The sequence below is a fragment of the Neofelis nebulosa genome, chromosome 15 (genome assembly GCF_028018385.1).
Source record: "Neofelis nebulosa isolate mNeoNeb1 chromosome 15, mNeoNeb1.pri, whole genome shotgun sequence".
Classification (NCBI taxonomy): Eukaryota; Metazoa; Chordata; class Mammalia; order Carnivora; family Felidae; genus Neofelis; species Neofelis nebulosa.
The window spans coordinates 33098398-33112321 of record NC_080796.1 but is presented as its reverse complement, the minus strand read 5'-3'; the positions used below and the strand labels follow the sequence as shown (position 1 = coordinate 33112321).

General features: G+C 47.7%; 1 protein-coding gene across 8 annotated transcripts in view; it reads left to right on the top strand.

The window, feature by feature from the left end:
* CACNA1E (calcium voltage-gated channel subunit alpha1 E) overlaps nt 1–13924 on the top strand; it is a 489630-nt gene that overhangs the window by 168854 nt on the left and 306852 nt on the right. For all 8 annotated transcript variants that reach the window (XM_058701273.1, XM_058701270.1, XM_058701274.1 and 5 more), the window contains exon 3: nt 11849–12115. In XM_058701273.1, the coding sequence (XP_058557256.1) occupies nt 11849–12115 (267 nt within the window). The remainder of the gene's footprint in view (nt 1–11848; nt 12116–13924) is intronic.

Here is a 13924-nt window from a genome sequence, read left to right as displayed (position 1 = left end):
CTTGTGCAGAGCAAATGAGGTAACATATACACAGTGCTTTCTTAGACCTTCCACAAATGTTACTTATTGTTGCTGCTTTGGAATTTTTTCTTTTTTCTGTTGAATTGTTTTCAAAATTCCTTTCCCTTTCTCCCAGTGTTTTCCACTTTTTTTTTAAAGTACTATATTGAAGAAAATTGATACCTAACACCCATTAGCCAGCTTCTGTCTGGATCCCTATGGAGGGCCTTGAATGCTTTGATTGTTCAGATATAATTCTCTTTTGGAAATAGGGAGCTGTCTTTTGACATCACCTGTAATGTCTGGTGTCTGTCCCTGTAAATATAACAATGATACCACCTACAGTGGTGTGACAATGTAAGTTTACAAAGCATTTTCACACACCCAGATTTAACAATCTTAGCATCATTTGGGAAGCTGGGTCTTTCACCCCATTAAGCTGGTGACTGTCTTCAGTTTTTAGATGTTCGCGCATGCCTGTGTGTGTGTGTGTGTGTGTGTGTGTGTGTGCATGTGCACGCGCATGCGTGCGCATGCATGCACACACGTGCAATCTTGAAGGATTGTTTCTTTTCTTTTAACACAAAAAGCTAAAGTTTCAAAGCAGGTGGGGTGTGGGTTAAACACTGTTCTAAATGGCAGGCCTGCTGTTCGTGGGGAGGGAAAGTGGCCTGAAAGTTTAAAAATAACCCGAACATTATAGACTCCTGTGAATTCTACAGCCCGGAGCACTGTGAGTCTGTGGGTGTCTTACCTGCTGGAGTGCAGGCAGGAAAACAACAAGTTGAGAGGCAGGAGGATTTAAATTTGCTGAATCCTTTAGTGGCACGCGTTGGCAGCAGAAGTTTTCATTAAAAAAATGAAAGCCATACCTAATAATCAGGATCGATATTCCTGAATGGTAGGAATAGTGCTACCCGTGGATTTGTTGGACACCGAACACTGGCTAATATTTGGGGCTACAGTAAAGCAGACCCTCCTTTCCTACTGCTGAACACCATCTCTCCATCTGTTCTTTACCTTCCTTACTGACCCCTCCAGAGTTTGTCTGATAGCGTTTCTGGGAAGCTGCCTAAGACTGACCCACCAGGGAGCTCAGGGGGTAGGGCATTTTGGGTAGAGTTGGCCATTCATTGAAGAAACAGGTAAATGGTGTGTAAAACCATATTCATCATGAGTAAATTGTGCACAATAATATACCCTTTGGATTTTAAGAAGTTTTGAAGAGTGTAAACAGGTTTTGAAGTAAGACTTGGTTCCCCTTGGCATGCCCATGCTGCCCTGGGACATTGAAATGCAGAACCGCAGCAGCAGGTCAGGCTAATTACACCAGCACATATTGGAATACGATGCACTTGGGCATCTGTTGTCCCGGTTGGTCTATCAATAGTCTCCTGAGATTTAGAGGGCAGGCATTACTGTTGTCATTTTTGCACATGTGGTAATAAGCCAAACAAAGATTGAGGTGCAAGTCTCCTGTCTTGTCTCACACTTATTACTTGCTTATGCTGAGACCCTTCAACACCTGCTGTAGTCTCTGGACATTTTCTTGCATCTTGGAATTGTATGATGGTCATGAAATGAAGTGACTAGCCCATGTCTCTATTAATGGTATCAGTGAGAAGCCTACATTATGGTGGTTAAGAAAATGGATTTTGGAGTCAAATAGACCTAGGGTTGACCTTCTACTATGTCCTTTACCACCTATCTGACCTTGAGGGAAATTATTTCATTTCTCTCAGTTTTGCTTTTCTTATCTATAAAATGCTTATTATAATAGTACATACCATACAGGATTATTCTGAGAAATAAGGAAAGCAAAGAGCTTAGTGTAGTGCCTTTTTATTAAATAATAAGTGTTTAATACCCATTAAAATTAATATCATTAACCAAATTGCCTATACTCTTCTTTGTAATTATTCTTTATTTGTTTGATGCATGTCCATTTTTCTCTTGGATTTTTATAGTCTTGGAATTTGCACTATGAAATCAGGATCTATTAGAGAATAGAGATTATTTTAACAAAGAAAAACTAGCATAATAGGAAACTTTGGATTATTATATTAATAATACTTGACCACTTCACATCCAGCAGAAGTTTTTTGAAGAATGTGACTAAGGGATCGAGTGATTATGTGAAAAAAACAAGAAAAGTCTCTAAGGGAGAAGACTGTAGTATGAGCACATCCATGTGTGTGTTGGGGTTGGTTTGTTAAGGGTCTTAGAGAGGAGTATTTCAGAAATTCTCCCTTTTGATTGAGAATTACATTTTCATCTTTCCAATTTTTAAATGGCTCATTAGGAATATTTAAAAATCTTCAAAAGAACTTGTGATTCTTCCCATTTAAATATAATGGGTTACATTTATGTATAGGTCTGTCTGATAGCTCCCAACAGCATAGGAAGATCAGTTTATATATTTATACAGTTGGCTGGCAGAATGAGATCAGACCAGAATGGAATGTGTGTCTTTGCATATAGGCAAAAGTGTGTGTGTCTCTTCCACATATAATTCTTCATAAGGGAAAGAGGTCTGATGACAACATTTGCCTTTTTGTAGAGAGAAGAGATAGAACTAGTTTAAGATGATGATTGATTTCGAAGCAGAATTTTATTCTTCTGTGTTTTGTATTCTGTGGAAAGAGACCTGAAAATGTTCTTTATATGAGGGTCTGAATGTCTTTTTAAAATACGTGATTCCCTAAATCTTATTTCAACCATATTTTTAAAGAGCGGGAGATATTCCTCATATGAAAATGAACCCTATAATTTGATGATTGATCAAATGAGGGTGAGGCTGTTATCGTGCTGGAAAAGTTCCTGAGTTAGAATATCTGATCTCCTACAGGAGAGGTAGGCATCCTTTCATGCTGTAAGGGGGAGGATGAACACTAAACCCAGGATGAACAGCTGGAAACAGCTGACAACAGAGCAGAGATTCAGTCTAGTCTAGCTAGACTAGCAGGTTCACAGTCTAGTCAGAGCTAGACTGTGTTAGGGGAAGGGCAGCCCCTCAGACAGGCACCAGCTAACCAGCTGATGCTAAGATCTTTTTCACCAAAAAGAGTTGCAGGAGACTCAATGATTCATTCATTGACGATGTATTTAATAAAGGCCTGCTATGAGTATAACATAATGCAGGCACTCTAGGTAATAAAATGAAGGGGAAGATATGTCCTTTGTACTTGAAAAGCTTATACCATATTGAAGAAGACAAGGCACACATAATTGAAAAATTAAATAGGAATTTAGTGGTGAAGTTATACCCATGACAACAATGACAGTTAGTAAACAGGTACTATATGAATGACACAGAAGTTCTGTGAGTTTATAGGAGGTAGAGATCACAGATAGAGTTGGAGAGGTTATGTAAGGCTTCATGGAAGAGGCAGAATTGAACTGAACCATACTTTCAAGGATACCTAGGAGTTAGAGAAGCAGAAAAGATGAAAGATGTTCTTGGGTCAGTCTGAAGCAGGTGCTCTGAGCAAGAGTTTTGAGGCAGGAGTGGGCATGACATGTTATAGCTATGTTGATACTATGGCACATGTGGAGATGGTGTTAGAAAGGTAGGTTGAATTCATATTTTCTTGAATTGTCAGGCTTAGGAGTTTGGCCATTTTTTAGGCAGGAAGGAACCACAGAAGTTAAGTGATTGACAGGGAGAATGACGTCACCCCAGTAGAAACTGGAATTTTTGGAGGGGAGCTTGCTTTGAAGGAATTACAATGAATTCACTTTTTAACACATTGAGTTTGAGATGACGAAGGACAGTCTGTGTAGAGATACTCATTCCTTAGTTGGGCATTTGGATCTGGAAAGAAGGTGGAAAGGTAAGGATGAGACTAGATGTGGAAGCAGAGGGGATAGTAGAAAGTGTGAGTAAGGATATGACCCTGAAAGGAAAGATGTCAGAGAAGATGCAGGGGTTGAGAACAGCCCCTTGGGGGTACTCCCACAATAAAGAGAGGAATAAAAGGAGCAAAAGAAGGAAACAGATATTGAGAAACTGGGAGGTGGGGTGCTAAGATAGGGGAACTCTGAGAAGTAGGGGCAGTCAGTGGTGCCAGATGCTACAGAGGAGTCAAGGGGGGGGGAGAAGGGGGAAAACAGGACCACAGGAGGTCAGTGGGGGTCTCAGTGCAGTTTCAGGGGAGTGGAAGGGGCAGAACCAGCACATGGCCTGCCCAGGTGCACATTTCAAAACTGGCCTTAAGTCCATATCATATGGGAATGCCTTATTCACTCTGATTATTTTATACCAGGTGGGTGTAACCAGCTGCTCAGCGTAGGAGAGAGTGGGAGAGAAAGGGTGTGGTGATGGACAGGTGGTGGCTTAATCTGCTGATGATTCCAACCCAAAGAGTCCCGTAAGAGGCAAGACTGGTGGGTGTGGTAGAAATGAGTTCCCTTCTCTGGGCCTTTAGGGTCCTCTAGGCTCTGTTTCAGCTGTGAGCTGCTTTTCCTGCTAATCAGGACACTGTCTTCAAGAGTGAAGTGTGGGGAATGGATTAAGATCAGCAAGTTCAGGTTATAACTCAGGTACCTTCTCGTCCTGGGCACTGCCTCCTTTGCTCTAGCACCTGACATCATGCCTGACACATGGAAGGTGCTCATTTTATGTTTGCTGAATGAATGAATCAGACTAAACCCACCCAGGCTGAGCAAGCTTTGCAATGTGTGGGCTGTATTTTGTTTTCTGAGTCAAGAGGCCAAGGGGGCGGATGGATGGGCGTGCTTCCGTCGGTTGTTCTCACCCTTAGATACTGAAGCATCCTCCGCTCACCCCTACCAGTCAGAGCTGGAGCTCTGCAGAGTCCTCCTGCTGCACTTTGCCTTGACCAGGAAGCAAGGCTGGACCCTGAGGATAGGTGCTGAGGTGAAGTAATGGGGCAGGGATCCTTTGACATCTGGGAATAAACATTGAAGCTCCAAAGGGACCTTCCCAGTAAGGGTTAATGTTTGTTTGAATATATTTGACTTTTGTTCAGATTGAAAAGTCAGCTCGTCTTAGGGAAAAGAAAGGATCGAAGTGGTAATAGATTTTTTGTGATCCTAGTTACACTGAAACACAGTAAACATGCTGACTGGTTAATCAGTCCCGTGCATCTAGCATTCGCTCCATAGCCTGGGCATTCATGTTCCATGCTGCTGTTCCATGCTGCTGTTCCATGCTGCTTCTCCCCACCTCCGATGCCATCTCTTTCAAAGGGATCTCCCTAGTTCTTCCCTTTTCCTGGCTGCTCCCAGCTGGAGGGGATGTCTCCTTTCTCTGTTCTCCCCCTTATGGGGTACACTATTATGGTGCACACTACATTCTGCTTTGTATCAGAGCCCTTCATGGGTATGTTTCACCCTTCCTCTCTCTAAAAATGTAAGCTGTCAGAGGCTGTGACTATGTCTGATTTATCCTTGAACCTCAGAATTCCTGAGAAAAATGCCTGGCACATGAGAATGCTTTCATGAGTATTCATTAAGGGGACTTATGTATTAATGAATAAGTAAATTAATGAATACCTCTCCCAGGTACCAAGGCCTTTGGGCTCTTTGGACTCCGATCTCTAATGTTTTTCTTTCTTTTCTCTTTTTCTCCATTTGTCCTTCTGACCAAGTCTCAGACACTTCTATTTCTCTGCGCCTGCATCCACCCCATACACACCAAAGTCATCTCTGACCTGCACTTCTGAAATCTGCTTTCGGAAACGAAAGCTGCCAGATATGTGGTTTGCTATGTGTTACTGTGGTCACAGCTACCATTGATGAAATGTATTTAACAAACACATATATAGCGCTTGTGTGCCAGGTAGGTAGTGTTCTAAAAGCTTTACACATACTAACTAACTTCATCTTCATAACGGTCCTGAGACAGGTGGCATGCTTTCCTCAAATTTAACCCTTTGGGAGGCTTTCTGGCTCAGGGTCATGCTTCACCTTACAAGATCAGGCCTGTAATGGACTCTGAAGCAAGGAAACCATTATTTTGACATGCAGAATGTTAATAATGGCCACCGATTGTGAAGAGTCCTGATCTTATTATCAGGAGATCCAACTCTGCTATTTCCTAGCTCTGTGCACTTGAACAAATACCTGACCCTTTGGGCCGCAGATAACAGAATGTGCCTTACAGTCCTGCAGCAAAGATGCAGTGAGATGACATTATCACAGTTGGCACTCAGGAAATATTGAGTTGTCATAAATGAATGGTTTTAAAAACATTTTTAAGCAAAATTTGCACATCTATAGTTAGCTGGTGGAGTGTTAGAGCTGTGGAGTTTCTCAAGCATGGGTTTGAGAAATGCTGCTTCTAGGGATGGACATTACATAAGGATGTAAAGTTATGTTTTCACCCAAGTGAGGGCTGTAAGGTATTGTGGAAGCCACCAGATTCCCAAGATGTCTGCATTGCCATAATGCTCCTCTGCTCTGCAATGAATTTGCACATGGTCTCCTGCCAACTTTTTTCTTAAGAACCCACTCCCAAATCCTCTCTGCATTATGTTCCTTAGAGCACTGCTTTGCATAAGAGTCTATTTCTTGGAAAAGCTCAACAGGGGGAAAAATAGAACAAAAGGGGCTCTGATAGCTTAAGCATAAGTTATCTGAGTGTAATTGTTGGAGGGGCGGGGTTGGGGGTGGGGTGAGGAAGCCGGGCTGGTGGGAGGGGCACACGCATTTTGGATGAGGTTAGATTTACAGACTCTGCAGTGACGGGCTAAAATCCCATTTGAAGATGGCGCAAGGCCTGACAGATCTGGGAAGAGCTTTATGAATGAGGGGAATAGGCTAAGTGCCTCTCCAATCGCGATGCTCATTCTATCCATCTTAGTACAACCTCCCATGGCCTTCCTGGTCTGCGGGAGTGCAGCCAACTGGTTTCATCCCTTTTCCAAAGGTAACTGGAGGGACCCTCTACCAGTAGCCTTCCCTCCTGCTTGCATTTTGCATGGTACACTGGAATTGAGGGGCTACAGGGTGAAAGCTTTGAGATTAAACCATCTATATGGGGTTAATAATCTAGGGAAGTTTTTCACTTGCTTCCTCAGACCCTGTTGAGTTTCTAGTTTGCAGGTGACTGCTTGCCGAAAACATGCAGGTGGAAAAACATTTGCTTGCACCATCTTAACTGTGTGCGTATTGTCCATATGTGTGCATGTACACATGTGCATGTGCATGCAGTGTGTCGACTTTGTGCCCAGTGTGTGGGGCTGTACTTTCTAAATACTGTGAGATGGGCTGGTTGTATTATAGTGAATTTTGGGGCTTGGACCTCAGCAAAGTCCCACATGGGAGTAGAGGGCTGGTGACAAGAGGTCACTTCTTTAGGCATTACCTAGGCTCTGGAATATCTGGGGGTGCTGGGCTGCCAAGTACCTGAGCTCACAGTGATGTGCTCACAAGTGACCAGTAGATGGTGCTCTAACAACAGGGAAATATGGCCTCTGTTCCTCATGGGCTGGAAACCGGTTTCCAATCAGTTATGACCAAATGCTGATTTTCTGCATTTCCATATGTGGGTCTTTAAGACATTGGAAAGAGGGACACTGTAAGGAGAATTCCCACCAAGTTCCCTTATGAAGAGCATCATGGCAATGACCTGTTTTTTTCTAAGGATCCTCCTGGATCTTGAGGGCAATAGATGTGTTTAGTTTAGCATCTTCCCAGCATGGTCCCAGGAACGTGTGGCCACTGATCAAATCCAAATTGAGGATGGCAAGCATAGAATTCCCATGGGCTTAGTGTGAGTGTAGAGTTTCTTCTCTTGACAGTGAAAAATTTGGAATTACACTCTTACCATCCACAAGAGATTAGACTGGGTGTTAGAAAGAGCCATAAAGTGCAAGTCAGAAGATCTGTTAGAAGCCCAGGGAAAATTACTTAATGTTTCTGAAACTGCTAATTTGTCCACCAAATCAGGGTCATAATACATGGGTTAGCGGGCTGATCTCAGAGATTTGTTGTAAGGTTTCTGTAAGCTGAAAACTATTAAACACACATAAAATGTAATTCGGCCATTAAAATTCTAGCCCTCTGGGGGCTGGAAGAATGGGGGCATTAGAGAGTCACAGATCTCAAAGGTCTGAAGAGCTGTGACTGTAGGGTGGGGGATGGTAGATGTGGTGAAATATGAGTGTATGCCTCCCTCTCAGCATTACTGCCCTTGGACCAAGTCCATTACCAAAGACTTTTATACCGTCATGCTTGCCTCTTTCCTCTTGGGCTGCACCCTCCAGGAATTCCCCATTTATAACCTCGCTACAGAGGAGCTCGTACTCGCTGGCATAGTCTACATTATCCCCAACACATGTGCTTGTGACTGCTGTCTCAGAATGCAAGGAAGGCAGGCCTCAATTCCACTGGGGCTACACATCTCCAAGTCTAATATCCTGTCTTGGGGATCCTAGGTCTCTAAAGAATTACAGCAGCCACAGAGAACACAGAACATTGTAGAGAGAGGAAGCAGAATTAGTACTGCCTCTCTGCTGAATGGGTGACATTGAAGACCCAAGTCTGGGTGTTCCAGATCTTCCAGGAACCTCTTCCAGGAGGTAAAGCTCAGAGAACCCTGCTTCCTCTGAGCATTAACAAATGGGCACACCACCCTGAAGCCTGCTAAGGCCCAGACACAGAGGACAGGGGTGAAGTCGTACTCTGAGAATGAGCTCTTTCAGGCACTCTGGTCGGTAAGGTTATAGAATCTAATTTAATCCAGGAAGAAGACACGTTTTTGGGGGTCATCATTTATTTTGTTCATTATTATATCCTCAGTGCCAACAGTGTCTGGTGCTCAAAAATATTTATCAGATGGGGGCGCCTGGGTGGCGCAGTCGGTTAAGCGTCCGACTTCAGCCAGGTCACGATCTCGCGGTCCGTGAGTTCGAGCCCCGCGTCAGGCTCTGGGCTGATGGCTCGGAGCCTGGAGCCCGTTTCCGATTCTGTGTCTCCCTCTCTCTCTGCCCCTCCCCCGTTCATGCTCTGTCTCTCTCTGTCCCAAAAATAAATAAAAAACGTTGAAAAAAAAATTAAAAAAAAATATTTATCAGATGATTGATTTGAATGAATTTTGTACTATGGATTATGGTTCTGCCTGAAAGCACGGGTTTGCTCACTTCTGAAAGCCCTTTCTAATCTACACAGTTTGCAGGGTTACTGAGACGACCACTTGTGACCACTGTGAGTGACGAACAGGGACCTCATGGTTCATAGCAACATCTTCCCTTTTACTTCTGACTAGGTATCTGACTGAAAAGGACCCTCCAATTAAGGTAGGTAGAATGACAGAGTAAGGCAGTAATGTGAAATCAAAATAATAATTAGAGCTGACACACCTTGTGTAGTAATTTGGCCTGAAACAGGCTACCCTGAATCAAAAGGTCAACATGCCATCCCAAAGGCAGCAGTGACATCATTCCTTTGGGTTTCCAGTACCCAGAGAATTTCCCTTCACACATGTTCTCATATGTTCTCACACAGTAGACCTTGTGTCAGTGCTCACGTGGCCTTGCCCACAGACACATACACATACACATAGAACACACGTGCCTCTCACTCAGATGTCCCCTCCCTTCCCCTCAGTTAATCTCACACACAGGGACACACTGCCTTTCAGACACATGAAGCTGGCCAACCTCTTGGCCTTGGTCAGACTCTGTTTCTTTCCTCAGCCACCCGCCCCTTCCTTTTCTCTAACATTGCTCATGTGGGGAGAATTTGGATAGAGCTGTGTGTTGAGGCTGAGATTGGAAAAAAGCAGAGGCAAGTGTGTTCCAGCTACTGGAGACATGAAAGGGGGCGGCTGGTACCTGTGTTCCGTTCAAACCACTGAGTCACCTGTGGACAAGGGCATGGTTGCTAAACCCTCTTTCTCAGGGCCTTGGAGTCCACCTTTCCCACTTAACGCAGCTCAGATACTAATTGTTTTTTTCTTCATTAACAGGGTGGGTTTGAGGAAGTCAGTGGAGCGGACTTATGAGTAAAAGGGGTGGGTGGGAGGATCTCCTGATAAGACTTTGGGAAGGGTAGTGTTAGCCCCAAACTACCATCGCCGGCCCCAGTATCTGGGCCACTCTTCCAGAAATGGATGCGCAGGGCTCCTCCAGAGCTGAACCCAAGAAGCCGCCCCAGATCGCATTTGCCTAGGGAGGGCAGAAGCTCCCGCGGGGAGCTGGCACCAACAGCAGAGTGCGGAGCCCCCAGTGGTCCCAGCGTGCCTCACGGGGCCTGCGGGTTGCTAAGTGGGGAGACAGGGAGAGGGTGCTGCCTTCTCCGCGGAAATCCCTGGGCAGCGTTCCTTGGAGACTGGGAGGTGTGGAGAAGCAGCGACCGGGCCCTGGAGCGCGGCGCGCACGGCGCAAAGGCTTCGACTACCCGCCTGGGCGGGCACTGCGCGGGGCATAGCACCGTCCGGTGCCTCGGCGGGGACGGAAGGCGCGAGTGCGTGCGCGCGTGCGTGTGCGCCCCCGCCGGGCCTGGGCTCGGCTGTCTTGAGGGGACCGTGCCAGCTGCGCCTGCCTCTCTCCTCTGGCGTTACTTGCGGGAGAGGCGACTCTTGCTGGACCTCTGCGGAGGTGGCCCGCTACCTTCTGGCTAAATAAATCTATGAGCCAAACCAACCTCACTTCCCAGGCCCCTGCAGCTGCGGCCGGCCGGGGTCCTTCCGGCTCCATCCCCGCCCCTCCTGTCCTCACCGGCCCCGCCCCCGCCTCTCCAGGCGCTCCAACGCGCGCCTCGCTGCGCCTCTGCGCTCCGCTCGCCCTCCCTCCCACCCCCAACTCCTCGCCTTCTCCTTTCCTTCCCCACCTCTCCTCTGCTTCCCGGAGTGGGGCTGTCGGTGGCAGAAGACGCCGAGCCGTTCGGCAGGAAGTTCGGTCCTTGGACAACTCCCGTGCCAGGCCACGGCTAGGCTCGCCTGCAACCTGTTCCTCCCTCGCCCAAGTGCTCGCCGCCCGCCCGCTCCCGCCCTCGCCCCGGCGCAGCCGCGGATCGCTGTTGCATGCTGATCCGGGGAGGCGGCGGCGGCGGCGGCGGCGGCGAGCGCTCCGGCAGGATGCTGGCACTCGGGCTCCGCTGCTCTCCGGAGGCTGCTCAACTTCTATCCCAAGCGCAGGAGCTTTGAAGTCGTTTGTCCCTCTCCGGTTGGATTGACTTCTTCTTTTGATATTTTGGGCGTTGCGGTTTGCGCAGGAACCTCAGTATCGCTCCCCCCTCCCTCTCTGTCAACCTTTGGATGCGTCTGTGCTGGCAGATTTAAAGACCCAAGTCTTGGCTGTGGAATTTCTTAGTTGGACTTGCCGGGGCTGGCGTTATAAAGCATGTCACCATAACCCCGTCCTTGTCTTTTTTTTTTTTTTTTAACTTCTTTTGTTTTCATTTTTCCCTTCCTCCCCAACCCCCACCCCCAATAAATCACCAAACTGTTACCTAGCGGGCCGGTGCCTGCCTCTCTTCCAGAACTAGGTGGTGCGTCTGCCAGAAGAGGAGCTATGTTTGAAGAGCAGCCTACTCCACCCCTCTCTTCTTCAGTCCCCGAATGCCACCACACACTGGCATTTTGAAAAAAAAAAATTGCCTCCAGAAACTGAGCACCCCCAAGCCCTCCCCCCGTTTTTTTTTTTTTTTTTCCTCCTTGAGGAATGGAGCTTCGCAGAGGTTGCATTTAGATTCAACAGTTCAGAGCAGCGGGGCTGCTGCTGCCGCCGCCTCTCTCAAGAGCTCGCGAGGCTCCCCGGAGGCGGTGGTCCCCGTGCTCGTCTGGATGCGGCTCTGAGTCTCCGTGTCTCTCTGCTTGTTGCTGTGTGCGGGTGTCCGGCCGCGATCACCTTTGTGTGTCTTCTGTCTGTTTAAACTTCAGGATGGCTCGCTTCGGGGAGGCGGTGGTCGGCAGGCCGGGGTCGGGCGATGGAGACTCGGACCAGAGCAGGAACCGGCAAGGAACCCCGGTGCCGGCCTCGGGGCCAGCGGCCGCCTACAAGCAGTCGAAAGCGCAGAGGGCGCGGACTATGGCTTTGTACAACCCCATTCCCGTCCGGCAGAACTGTTTCACCGTCAACAGATCCCTGTTCATCTTCGGAGAAGATAATATTGTCAGGAAATACGCCAAGAAGCTCATCGATTGGCCATATCCTTTCTTGCCCACCATAACTCCCCTCTCTCCCTTTGCATTTCTTCCGGTAAGGGGGGAAATCTAGCATGGAATTTATCCCCCATCCCCTTCCTGGTGCCAATTTGCCCCTTTGCTGGAGTGCACTCTACTTCGGTGCACCTGAGGGGCAAGCTTGGTGTCTGTAGAGACCAGTGTGGGCACTAGTGCTTTTCAAGGTAAGACTTGGTTTTTGATTTTTCCTATGTGGAAATCTCTGGTGTCCCTGGGTGCATGGTGTTGCTGTGTCTGCCCCTTTCTGGGCTGGGCTTTGTCTGATTTTCAGGCCCCCTTAGGCCTTTCACATAGAATGGATTGCCCCAAATCTCAGGGTTTTCTTTCATACTCACTCCCCTTTCCTCCCTCAAAGACACCCCCTCTGTCTGCATCCCCACCCTCTGGAAAGACACCTGCACTGTCTGCTTGTGGGGAAGTCAAGGCTCCCTGAGGGGATTTATCAGTTCAGAAGCTTCAAGAGTCTGGGCCAAAACCCTGTAGACAAATAGACAAATGGACAAATAAAACAGCCATTTGGCTGGGGATTCAGCTAACTCTGGGGACTGAGTTTAAGTTCCACTGAGAGTGGAGTGAATGAATGTGTCAGCAGAGGCAATCTCTAATGATACAGCCCAGACAGCTCAGAGTGGAGTTTTCTTTTCAGCCAAAGAACAGCTCATCGGAGTCCATCCTTTTCTTAGTCCTGGGTTGGGTACTCCTGCCTCTGAATGTTTGACTCAGCTGAGTACTCTCCTTGTGCCCAAGATTCAGGTTGATCTGCTGGGCTTGAATTCATCAGCTGTGCCCAGAGATGTGCAAGCTGTCTGTCTCTCCCTACCTCCAAAGGAACTGCTCTCCACAAAGAGCTGGTGGGGGTGTCTCTGATGGTGGCAGTTTCAGGGTGAACAGGCATAGAAGGAGCTTCTTTGCAGGTTTAATCAAGTGCACCAAATACAGGCTGCTGATTAGGCATCTCACTGCTTTGTTCTTCACTAAGAATTTGGGCACCTGGCAAGGTCTTTAGGAATTGGGGGTTGGTGGGGAGGGTGCTTAGTAGGAAGCAAGCCAGTGTCATGGCTTTAAATAGGGGAGTAGGTTTGGAGACATGGGACTTTGATGCTTGTGGAAAGAAATTTCTTGGGAAGGATGTACCTGCAAAGGAGGCCCCTAGTCATCTTCTCTAGCCTCCTCTCTCCCCACCCCTGCCCTCCAGGTGTGCAGCAGTGAGACAGCTGGAGCTGCATTGGGTCTCTAGTATCAGTGAGGCACGTGGCTCGCTTCCTCCAGGGCCTGAGCATCTCCCTACTACCCCCACCCCAGTCTCTGGCCTTCCCCTCCTTCTTCCCTAGTTCTCTGCCTCAGCAGCACTGCGATTGGCTGGTGCATGGTGCTTCTAGGCAGCACCCCTCATTAGAAACGAAGGAGCATCTCGAAGCAGATATTCTTCCTGCTGCTGCTCAAATCCTCCCACAACCACCCCTGGCTGGGCTTCCTCTCTCCTCCTTTCTGTGCTCCCCTCCTCCTCCCACCCCCACAGAGTGCTTCGGGGCCATTCCGTGCTGAGTTAAACGTATCTAGGGGTGGGGATACTGGGGAGGAGGAAGGGTCCTGTCCCTGCAGTCCCGCCTGCCCGGTGCGCAGCACAAAGCGGACAGATCTCATTGTGTTGCGTGCTGCGGCAGCAAACACTCCTCTAGTCAGGTTTCCACGATTTCTCCCGCGGGGCTCCGTTCCCCTGTCCGCCTCTACAGTTCTCTAAAATTCCCCACACTCCAGGTGCTGCTTTACTGT